General features: G+C 37.4%; 1 protein-coding gene across 5 annotated transcripts in view; it reads left to right on the top strand.

Annotated features, from left to right (window-relative positions):
- MXI1 (MAX interactor 1, dimerization protein) overlaps nucleotides 1-12,694 on the top strand; it is an 88,707-nt gene that overhangs the window by 16,742 nt on the left and 59,271 nt on the right. For 3 of the 5 annotated variants that reach the window (XM_081541302.1, XM_081541292.1, XM_081541328.1), the window contains exon 2: nucleotides 1,767-1,899. In XM_081541302.1, coding sequence (XP_081397428.1) covers nucleotides 1,767-1,899 — 133 coding nt within the window. Of the gene's footprint in view, nucleotides 1-42; nucleotides 332-1,766; nucleotides 1,900-12,694 lie in introns of those variants that run through there. The other 2 variants (XM_081541318.1, XM_081541313.1) reach the window with 1 other exon arrangement.

Here is a 12,694-nt window from a genome sequence, read left to right as displayed (position 1 = left end):
GCTCGCGCGGAGAGGTAAACAAACCCCGCGCGGGTTGCCAGCGGAGCCGCGGGGGCGGCGGGGACGGCGGGGGCTGCGGGGGCTGCGGGGGCGGCGGGGGCTGCGGGGGCGGCGAAGAGCGCGCTGAGCCGCGGCGGGGCTGGCCCGCCCGCTCGCCGCACATGTCCCGGGGCGGCGCCGGACTGTAGCTGCTTGTGGCGCCTCCTGTTGGCCGGGGAAGGGAGCGCGGAGAGGCCCGGGTTGCCGCCCGCGGTGCCCATGGAGCAGGTGCGGATGATCAACGTGCAGCGCCTGCTGGAGGCTGCCGAGTTTTTGGAGCGCCGGGACCGAGGTAACGGCTGGACGCCGCCGCCTCTTCCACTGCCTGAACCCGCGCACTCCTCTTCCGCGCGGGGAGTGCGGTGCGGCTGGTGTGAGGGGGGTGTGTGTAAGGAGAGGTGTCTGTGAAGAGGGGGTGCTTGTGTGGGACGGGGGTGCTCTGCGAGGAGGGGGGGTGCGTGTGTGAGGGGGTTGCGTGTTTGAGAAAGGGACGCGTGTGAAGAGGAGTGTGCGTGTGTGAAGAGGGAGTGCATGTGTGAGAAGGGGGTGCGTGTGAGAAGAGGGTGCGTGTGAGGAAGGGGTGCGTGTGTGAGAAGGGGGTGCGTGTGAGGAGGGGGTGCGTGTGTGAGAAGGGGGTGCGTGTGTGAGGAGGGGTGTGTGTGTGAGGGAAGTGCGTGTGAGGAGGAGTTACATGTGAGCTAAGTGCGTGTGTGAGGAGGGGTGCGTGTGTCAGGGGGGTGGGGTAAGGGAGGTGAGTGTGTGAGAATTGTGCCTGTGTGAGGGGGGAGCATGTGAGAGGGAGTGAGCATGTGAATGAAGGGGTACATGAGGCAGTACGTGTGCGTGCGTGTGAGGGGCACCTGTGGGTGTGTGTGTGTTCAGGAAGGGGAGCAGGGAGGACACTGTCTCCTGGGGGGACTGAGGGAGGCGTCAGGCTGGAACCTGGGGCTGCCCTGAGCGGAGGCGGACGGGAGGAGAAGGAAGGGGAGGGGTGCTGAGAGCGGAGGTGATTTGAGGACCTGGGAGGAAAGAAGACGCAAAGAACCAGAGGAGGGGGCGCGAGTAGTGCCTGTCGGGGTGGAGGAGACAGGACCCAGAGCCCAGGCAGGGAATGCCTGCTGAAGGGCAGGGAGGTGGACAGATACTTGTGAAGAAGTGACCTCTGCACATCCAAATACGGTGCACTGGGATTCCCTTAGCAATAGAGACTAAGGGCGATGTAAAGAGATTGGGGTGCTGAGTGCAACCCCTGGAAATTTCGGTGTCGTGAGAAAATGTCTTCCTAGAACGAGGTGATTGAATTGTTTGAAGTACACAAAAATGTGGGGCTTAGAGAGACACCTTGAAGGGCGATAGTTATACGAAAAGGGATTTTGAAACAAATGAAATAATTTAGGTGAATGGTAACTGGTCTCAGAAATGAGGGTGTTGGAGTCAAGAATTCTTGGAGAAAAGGATTTTGAAGAGGAGAGAGAAGTTCCTTGGTTTAGAGGAGATGTTAGTACATCTTCCAAGCGTGAGTTGGGTCTGTGTATAATGTCACAGGATTGATGCCCAGGCAAGGACTGGGAATCTTACTTTCCAATGAGAAAGAATGGAAAAAATTTACCTCTTTTTTTTCTGTTTTCGATAAGCTGTTACTGAAAGGATCTGTAGATCCAGGAATTTGGGTGTATTCCTCTTATCCTCTTACCTCTTCCTCTTTTTTTTTCTTGCCATTTGTTTAGAGTGTGAACATGGCTACGCCTCAACGTTCCCGTCGGTGCCGAGCCCCCGGCTGCAGCATTCAAAGCCCCCACGGAGGTTGAGCCGGGCACAGAAACACAGCAGCGGGAGCAGCAACACCAGCACTGCCAACAGGTATTGAGCTGCAGAGGTTTAGAAAGGGCAGCTGAAGGGAAGGAGCACATACTCAGGCAGAAGTGCTGACCCAGCTGACCTCTAATATCAAGTCTAGAGCAACTCTATCAGCCAAGCAGGTGCCTTTATCACTATCTCTCAGAATTTGGCCCTTTTAAAATAATTAAGTCTAGGAATCGTAACCTGACTTTGTGTAGAAGGGAAAGAATTGAATCTGGCAAAACAACCAAAGAAGTTCTTGCTGGGGATTATCAAGTGGAGATGTCTGTGACTGAGAGGGATAGTAAGTTTAGAGATTCGGCAGCATGTGTCCATGCATGCAGCCATATGCTAAAAGTAATCTTGGGCCAGCTTTAAACTTGAGAGATGCAAGAATTTTTAAAAATCAGAAATAAGGAGGATATAAAGCAGAATTAAGGGTTTTGTTAAAGGAATGAAAATAGATGCAGTAGGAAGTTGGTCACGGTCAATTTTTTTTAAGGATGATAAGGTAATTGATAAGGGAGCTCTTAAAGCCAAAAAAAAAGGAAAGATATTTGTCCTTCAATCAAAACAGATACTAGAAAATGCTTACTTGGATATATATTCAGACATAGTTGACTTCTATTTTTGAAAATTTTTGGTCGTGTCTGGCTGTCTTTTCAGTGTTTTTGTTCTAGAGGGCCTATGCATTCTAAAGATTCATCTCATATGAAATTTTCAAAAAGCCTGTCTTAAAACCAGCTGGTGCTTGCCTTTTCCATGATGAAAGGATTTAAATGAGATGTTTTTTCCAAAGTTTTTTCTAGAGAATGTAAGCATTCATTTTGGAGGGGCACAGAGCATTCTCTGAGTAACTAAGTTTGCTGGAAGACTTTGGAGAACTCCAGACAGAAAGTTGGGTAGCACTTGAAGATATGGGTTGGGAGGGAGCAGGAGTAGGGGCTCTTACTCCTTGATGCAGAAAACCTGAGGTTCCTGTCGATAACAGTACTCAAAACGTTGAATCTTTCCACTCTGCCTTTCTAACATTACTGTGGCAAATCACTAATATCTTTAAACCTGTGTCTCCTTTTTTGGCTTCTTTTCTTCACTAAGACTATTCTGTACATTTTAAATAGTTTTTAAAATTATAAAATTATTTAGCCATAAGTGTAATATGCTGTATTTATGTTTATGTGTGGGTCTACAGTGTTTGTTGTGGTATGGCAGGTTTGGGATGAAAATATGTAGGCATATTAAACAAAATAGGCAGCATTAAACAAGAATTACTTATAAATTTTCCTGCCCTTCACAGTTTCTCTGGTTAAAGTATCAGCAATTAAAACCTGTATTCAGGAATTTATGAGTTTTCCAATCCATGCATAGATTAAATTTTTTTTTTTTTACTTTGAGGCATGGGAAGAGTACCAGATAGGAAATCAAATCTGGGTTCTGCCATGGTATAAGTATATATTGATTGTTTCCTATTTTCTAGAAATCAAGTATATGATCTCACTACATTTTTTTCTCTGTCCTTAACTGTTGTCATAGTTTGAGGGGATTAACTACATACTCACCAAGGTCTTTCCTTCCCCTGAAGTTCTATGACACTGATTTATTGACAGTTTTAGAGATCAGTTACTATATTGGTTATTCAGTACACCATCCCATCATTGCAGATGTGACATTTTTACTGACAACTCAAGAATTACAAAGGCATAAATTAGATGTGTATTTCTAGATTTTACCAGTTATGTTACAGGTCATTAAAGTGTTTGTCATCTGTTGACTTACACTTTGCTTTAGCTTGGAATTTCTCTTTCACGCTAGTGTTCTTTTTAGGAGTCTACTATTGTGTGTTGGACCACATTCTAATTACTGTGTATTTCAGCACGGCATGTCAGAAAATTTATAAGACTACAAGTATGCCACTTTATTCTTAGTACTCAAGAGAAAATAATTACAATGTACATTGGACCACCTAAGACTAAGTAGAGTAATTTTTCATGGAAATATAAATAGTAAGAAAGACAAAAAGAGAGAAAGAAAAAAAGATTTTAGGATATATTATCTAGAGGTCTACCCATATGTGGGATTTAGGGTGGAGCCTTTAGGTGAGAACTGGTATGTTAAAGGGGAACACTAGAAATTATTTCTCTTTACCTTTTAAGATTTCTGCTTCATAGAGTAGGGAGCAAAGTATCAAATTCTAGTACTGGGGTATTGGGGAGATAGTGTTGTTATTTCATTTGTAAGCGAACACTATAGACACCCTGTTATTACTATATTGAATAAAGATTTTATTATACTGGTTACATAAAACTGGTAAAATTTTTCATATGTTAGTCATCTGAAACAAGGAAAGAAATAGAGTTGATGAGTGTATATGTCTTATTTTCCTATCAAAAATGTACCTATATGGAAGTTGCTGTTCCTGTTAAGCATCTTGAAAGTATATCATAAGGTAACATTTGTTTCCCTGACATTGTAGCATACTTAAGATACAATGTTGATTGACTCCCCCTCCCAATATTCTCAGGTATAATATGATATTCCTGATATAAAATGTTACTTTATAAACTTGTGCTGAGAGTTGACTCGTAATATTATAAATTCCTATTCTTTCTTTCTCCCAAGTCTTGAAACCTTTCATAGAGTTACAAAGGAGAGAAAATGAGTGATACAATGTGATATAAAAGAATGTACCATGAAAATTTAATTTTATCATTTGGGATCCTTTTTACAGTTAGGCGGTGGGATATATAGTACATAATTTTTTAAATTCATGGTTGACTTTACTGTAGTCTTGGTTCATGGCCTTCTGGCACACTTCCTAAAATCACCCTTGCTAAGGTGTTACTGCTATTAAAGAACTGGCTGCAATTGCTCTCTGGCTTATTGAGTAGTATCAGATAAATTCCCAGCTTCTTTACTGTTTGGTTTCACAACTGAAAAATACCAAGATCTCTCATCTTTAAAACTCTACTAACACTGCTCTATATGGCTTCAGTGTAACACCAATTTTCTCCTAAATATTTCTTGAATCTGCCTTTTCTCTTAGCTTCGTTACTACCTTATTGGCTAGCCTTCCTTCAGTTCCTTTAATACACCACGTTTCCGCCTACCTCAGGGTCTTTGCACATACTCGTTCTTTTCTGAGAATCGTTTTTCTTCCCCTTTTGCCAAGTTATTGCTAATCACATGCTTGCTTCAGGTCAGTAATAACTTCTTCAGGAAAGCATTTTCTCATCTACCAAAGTGGATCAGGTAGTCACATACCTCATGGCATCCATACTTTTCCTTCAGTGTTTATCACAGTTTCTAAGAAATGTAGTTATCTGATTGATAAATTCACGTCTCATTTATTGGACTAAAAACCCTATGGAGCAAGAATTGAATCTCTTCTGCTTAAAGATTTACCCCCAGTAACTATCACAGTGCTCTTTAAACAGTAGATTTTTGAAGAATGGAAGGTTTTTCAAACTCCAAGTAGACTGTCTGAAATTGGAACTGAGTTTTTCTTTTGTGCTAAGTATTATATTAGACTCTGAGTAGAAATAATGGAAGAATCTGCAACTTCTGCTTTGGCAAACTGATTGCTTTGTATTTGGAAGGATATTACTGACAACACATTTGGAAAGGAAATATTTGGAGAATAAAAATCTTCAGTCTGCCAGTTCTTTTAAATACATATGTTAGACTACACGTATAAAATACTACAATTAATATTAAAGAATACCGTTATCATCCTGTGTAAAATGATACCAAAACTTGTCTGTGCAAAGAACCAGAAATCTGTCAAATATTGGCAGTAAATTCTGGTATGAGATTGTGACACACATACAGTAATTTTCTTTATTTTAAGGTCATCTATAAAGTAGAAAATACAGGCATGCCTTATTTTATTGGACTTCCCTCTATTGTTGATCACAGATACTGTTTTGTGTTTTTTTTTTTTTAACAAATTGAAGGTTTGTGGCAACCCTGCATTGTCAGGCGATGGTAAGCATTTTTAAATAATAAAATATTCTTGAGTTAAGGTATGCACATTGCTTTTTTTAGACATAATATGGTCTCACATTTAATAGACTATAATGTAGTGTAAACCTAAATTTTATGTGCACTGAGAAACCAAAAAATTTGTGACTCATTTTATTGTGATATTCACTTTATTGCAGTGGTCTGGAACCAAACCCACACTATCTCCAAGGTATACCTTTACCAATTTATTGTTGAATTTCAAGTTATTTCTTTAGTATTCTTTGGATACTAAAGAATCTTATAACGGCAGCAGTATTTCAGTAGTGTCTGCTAAGATTGAGGACATAAAAAACAAAACAACTTTCCTTTTGCTTTTAAGACTTTAGTTTAACTTTTTTAAACTACAAAATAATGAAATGTTTTAGCCTTATTTTAGAGGGAATGATGTATTGTTACATTTTCAGCTTTATATACTTTTTGTCTGTCATCTTCATGGATTTTTAGAGTTTTTGGTTTTGTTTTGCAGGAGTAGGGTGAATTCTTTTTCTAGGATAGTTGTAGAGGATTTTTTTTCTAGTGGAAGTAGTTTGACATATAACTTCTATTTTTATTCTTAAACATGTACCTATTTGTTCACAGGATAATTGAATGAAGCCCTATTTTTTATTTTTGGGAAATTTATTACTAGTCTTTATTTTTCAGTTTTTCTGTCTTAAAGAACTAGTTGCTGAATCTTTGTCCAATAGAGAACTCTCAAAGTTTCAAGACCAAAAGTAGAAATTAGTAGTAGTTAAACTCTTAATGATATTAGTATTGTTCTTCAAGTACTTTCCATATGTTGAACGATGTGATCTGATGTGTTCTGTGATATTTTGTCTTCCACTAAAACCAAGTTTAAATGAAAACTTCTGAAGAATTATTTATATACTTTTAACAAACTCAGACTTATTGAAGCATAAGTTTGTGGTTGCTGGATTTCTAAAAAATATATCCCTCTATGGAAGTATAATTGAAGGAGACTTTCATGATCATGGCTTGTAAGTTGGTACAACAACTGCTGTTCCTATTTGATAAAAGGCTTTTTGGTAGAATAGTCATTTGATGCTAAAGTATAAAAAATCACAAATCACGGAAAGGGAATTCTGGATTTCATCTGGTATAGCTCTCTGCCTTACGAAGGTAAGATATTATCATATATTTTATGGTTAAAACTCATACTAGGGATGGTAGGTGATTTGTCCAAGCCTTATAGCTGTAAGTGACTGAGTTGAATATCAAGCATGATTTTAAGCAGTATATGCATAATTCTAACCAGGCAGGACTTCTGGCCTGAAGAAAGGGTTCTCTTCTGGATTTCTCCTTACAAATGAAACAGCATTGCCTCCTTTTGGATATATTGTAGCATGATTCTTTGTTTTTTCTTAAGTGAAGACAGTTTCCCACATACTAATCTAATCAAAGAGGTTCTGTGGTGTGGTTTTGACAAAATACGTATCCAGATCCCATTTCTATTCAATAGTGCTGATGTAATTTAAGCTTGTATATTTTTATTTTCAGTTTGGCTTCTGACATTTTAAAATACTGGCAGACTTTTTTCCCCCTCTGTGTGTGTGTGTGTATGTATCTGTACACACATATGTATTAATATACCTTCTTCATTATTGTCTAACACATGTTATCAAGTAAACATACAAATATATTATTTCAGACTATGATGAGCTTAATAGAAGAAAGCTGGAGGATCCTATGAAGGTCATAATAGAGGACCTGATCAAGTTTGAAAGATGAAAGAAGGCATCTTGGGATTGTGAACCTTTGCAATCCTGCTTTCACTTATCCTGAACATTTTTTTAAGTTCATACATGTCTATTAAATCATTTTTGATTACAACATAATACTCTACTTCATGTGTGTACCATAATTTGTTAAGTCAGTTATCTGTTAAGGACATTTAAAATGTCAATTTTTCATTCCATACAGGGCTACTGTGAACATCTTTATATAGATACTTTCGTGCATTCGTCCACCTAGATCCTTAGGATAGACCTGAAGAAGTAGAATTGCTGGATCAAAGGGTGGAATCCATTTTCAATAATAGTAACAGTAACACTTTGCATTTAATATACTACTGTGTACAGAGCCCTTTAATGTACATTATTATTTCTTTTGAATTTCAGAACATTTCTGTGAGGTAAAGTGGAATTTATTTATTAATAAGGAAACTGGACTGATATGCAAAGTAACTTTTACAGGTACAACTAGAAGATGAGTGAAATCCCTGGGATTTGTTTCTCCGGAATCAGCAAACAGTCCTTAGTGATAATCTCAGTGATTAGATAGACTCAGTGATTACAACCTGAATTTTATGTGTTTTCGTGTTCTCCTTGTTGGCTCTGGGAAATGCCTGAAGTGTGTGGTCTGTACCTCCTGCTTTCCCACCAGAGCTCTTTTTTACCCATTGCAATTTGCTTCCTTATTTGCTAGCTATTGAAACTGTTCTCTTAAAGTAATTTGTAACCAAATTTATTGAACTTATACATATGGCCAGATGAGGGCCCTTTTCTGAGTTGCAGACTTCTCTTCTATAGGAAGTCTCCTGCATATGAACCAGTTCCATTCTGAGAGTGTGCTTGTTGTTTAGTTTTTTACAATAGGTTACAATAAAAAGATTACAATAGGTTACTGTGAAAATGCTATAGATTCACAGTATATACTTGTTCACTGATTAAACTTAATGTGCATTCACGGAAATATAGGGATTCCATAACATAGTGTTAGGGTGAAATTTCTTATGTTATGTCTGCTGCTACTGCTGCTGCTAAGTCGCTTCAGTCGTGTCCGACTCTGTGCGACCCCATAGACAGCAGCCCACCAGGCTCTGCCGTCCCTGGGATTCTCCAGGCAAGAATACTGGAGTGGGTTGCCATTTCCTTCTCCAGTGTATGAAAGAGAAAAGTGAAAGTGAAGTCGCTCAGTCATGTCCGACTCTTAGCGACCCCATGGACTACAGCCTACCAGGCGCCTCTGTCCATGGGATTTTCCAGGCAAGAGTACTGGAGTGGGGTGCCATTGCCTTCTCCGATGTTATGTCTAAGTAATGAATTTATTGTAAGAGAAATTATTTGGTTTAGTAGACAATTTTGTTATTAATATTACGGCATACATTTCAGGGAAAAGTGTTATGGATTTTCTTTTTATTTAGTTTTATGACATTGTATAAAAGGATTTCCATGTGGTATTTATTTCCTTGTCTTTGTTTATCATGGGACATACTTTTGATAGTCTTTTGAGAACACTATGTAAACACCATTTGTGGAGGCCACATAATGAGAGCTTTGAAGCCATTTGAAATGAGCATTTTTAAATTATAGAAGAACATAATTTTAGTCTTTAGTCAGTCATATATTTTGATAAAGCAACTGATTTTCCTTTACTCTCATTTTGATTAATTAGGGGCAATTTAGGATTCTTTTTGAGGAACTTTAAGGAACTTTTCCTTTTATGTAATAAAAGAGACTGGAGAGTAAAATGTGGTAAGTTTGCTTTGGTATTAGAAGAAGTAAATTTTTAGGTTTTTAATTTTGATCACCATAATCCTATGTCTTCTGTGTGAATAACAGGATAAGTGATCTTCAATCTTCACAAAAACTCTAGATAATATACTGTCATTAATACTTAGTCTGTTGGATTGATTTTTATAGTCTTTGTTGGTAACAGTAAATGCATGTAAGTTACAATTTAAAATGTAGATTTCTAGGCCTGGCTCTAAAGGTTTAGTGTACCTCATTTTATCATTTTAACATGTTACCCACTCAGTTGTCCTTTGGAAGGCAGGTTACATTCTTATAAATTGAGCTATATGTCGAAGTTTTTGAATTTCATTTTTCTGTAGAATCATTGTTTATTGGACAGGAAGGGGTGTTTTCCTGCAGCTCAGTCTATATTTTAATGAAATTTACCAAACACTGTATGTAGTCCACTGACTATTTAAAGAAACAGAAGGATTTATTTGTATAAAATTTAAACACTTTTTAAAAACTTTTATTTTATCGTGAAGTATGGCCAATTAACAGTGTTGTGATAATTTAAGGTGGACAGCAAAAGGACAGCCATACATATGTGTGTAGCTTTAAAGAGTTACATGGTGGTTATCTAACATTGTAAGAATATAGTGCCCCAGGTATGGTGTATAGGTGCAATTTTCTTAATAAATCCTGCCTTATTTGTTTACTTTTAACAACAACAAAAAAATGGATGATAGAATGTGAGCTACATGAGAGAAGAGACTGAAATTTTAGAGTATTTATATTTCCAGTGTAGGTGCTCAGTAAATGCTATGTAAATGAATGACTGAATACTTTGATCATGATTATGTAGACCTGAAGGTAGCATTTAAACCAAATGTTGACATAATTTTGAGAAGACTTTTAGAAAAACTTAGGCTTAATTGATTGCTTTGTATTAAATGGATCTAGGGATGTTTAGTAGCTTTATTCTCATTGTCAGTTTATTTGTAATAGGTATACTCATTGGAGACAAAATTATTTTTTTTTTAACATTTTAAGACGCATATTATCAGAAATAGCTGAGTAACATGTTTCTTTTATTCTTTTAACAAACATTTTAAATATCAGTAGGAATTTAATATTTATTAAGTATCATTATGTGCTTCATATTGTTGGCCATTTTACAAACGTGAAAAATAACTTGGATGTTAATGATAAAGTGTAACAAGTGTAAGGCAACTGTCCTGTAAGATGAAGATCTCCTGTTCTACAGGAGTCCACAGGAAGACTTGAACATGTATGGTCATGGCATTAATTCATAGTCACCAAAATTTGGAAACAGTTGAAATGTCCATCAGCTAGTGAGTGAATAAACAAAATATAGTACATTATACAATGGAGTACTACCCAGTAATTTTTTAAAAAAAGTGCTCATACGTATGACAGAATAGATGAATCACAAAAAAAGTATGTAAACAAAGTCAGATATATAAGAGTACATATTTGCATTATTCCATTATATGAAATTTGTATTTATAAAGCAGAACTATAGAGACAGAAAACAGATTAGTGGTAGATGAGGGATGGGAATGGAGATTGTCTGCAAATGGACGTTAGGGAATTTTGGGGGTGATGAAAGTGTTCTAAAAGTGGAATGTGGTAATGGTTACACAAATATGTAAGTTTACAAAAACTCATTGGATTTTTTACAAAAACACTTAACATGGGTGAATTTTATAATAAAAAAGATTACCTGTCTTATTTATTGCAGTAAAATAGTGAAGGATCTTGAACATATGACCGATGCTAAGAAGAACTAAAGATGGAATGGATGGATGAATATTAAGCAAGGATTCCTTTTTTATTTCTTTCAGTTTTATTGAGATATGATAGACATACAGCACTATATAGATTTAAGGTGTACAACTTAATAATTTGACTTACATACATCATAAAGTAATTATCCCAGTAAGTTTAGGGAACATCCATCTCATATAGATACAAAATGAAACAAAAAAATTTTTGTTTTCTTGTGATGAGGACTCTTAGAATTTACTGTCTTAACAACTTTCAGGTATGTTGTACATTACATCCCTGATACTTACCTTCTAACTGGAAATTTATACCTTTGACTGCCTTCATTCAATTATCCCTCCCCTCATGCCTGGCCTCGGGTAACCACAAATCTGATCTCCTTTTCTATGAGCTTGATTGTTTTTTGAAGTATAATTAACTAACAATACTGTATTAGTTCCTAGTGTACAAAATAATGATTTACTATTTCCATGCATTACAAAGAGCTCCCCAGTTGGCACAGTGGTAAAGAATCCACCTGTCAGTGAAAGAGATGCAGGAGTTCAATCCTTGGGTCGGGAGGATCCTCTGAGGTAGGAAATGGCAGCCCACACCAATATTCTTGCCTGGAAAATTCCATGGACAGAAAAGCCTGGCGGGCTACAGTCCATGGGGTCACAAAGAGTTGGATGCGACTGAGCACACAGGCACGCATACATTACAAAATGATCTCCACAGCAGTGATTCCTTTAAAACTTGAAATAAACCAGTAAGGAGTGGGGAGTGTCACCTCCGCTCTCCTATTGCAACCAGAGCAAGAATTCAGCTCTCCTGCCAACCTCTCCTCCCTTACTCCCTTTGAGAATCACTTTTTTATGTGATGTATTTCCTTTAGACAGTAAGGTTCTTTGAAATAGATACACGTATAACATCTATGCGTCTAGTACTATAGCAAAGAATGGAGTATATTAACAATGGAAATTAGGATCTATGGGCTTTCTGTTATGAGTAGTGCTATTAATTATAGTACCACTTGGTTTTTTTTCCTTCAACAAGTATCTACCAAATATTTATTTCATGCCTGAGTCCTTCCTAAAATACTGAATTACAATTTGGAAGTCAAATGATTTAGGAAATGACTGATGTTTTTTCCATTTTTAAGGATTTGTAGAATGTTGAAGCAGTCTAGATGATTAGTGGTTTGTTTTTTTAAGTGTCTTGTTTGAACTTTTGAAAATACGTTTAAGAGCGTTATTTTTAATCTTCACAATTCTCTGTGGTTTCCATTATTGCTTTTTTTAACCTAAGAAGTGATTATTTCACAAATATTGTATAACTTTAGTATGTCTTACATGCATGTTAATTTCTGGCACTAAGAATAGAGAGCTGTTACCTTTTATTTTACATTTATTTTTAATATTTAAAAAAGAGTATATGTATATAGTTCTAAAAGTTAATACTAATTGGCTTATAAAGAAAAATAACATTCCTCTGCCTCATCTCTCCTCATCCAATTTTTGCTTCTTAGAGGCTGCCACTTCCAATAATTTAAC

Source organism: Giraffa tippelskirchi, chromosome 2 (genome assembly GCF_054371585.1).
Source record: "Giraffa tippelskirchi isolate mGirTip1 chromosome 2, T2T-mGirTip1v1.2.pri, whole genome shotgun sequence".
Taxonomy (NCBI): domain Eukaryota; kingdom Metazoa; phylum Chordata; class Mammalia; order Artiodactyla; family Giraffidae; genus Giraffa; species Giraffa tippelskirchi.
The sequence above is the reverse complement of the archived record's forward strand: the minus strand, read 5'-3'. Positions and strand labels throughout refer to the sequence as shown.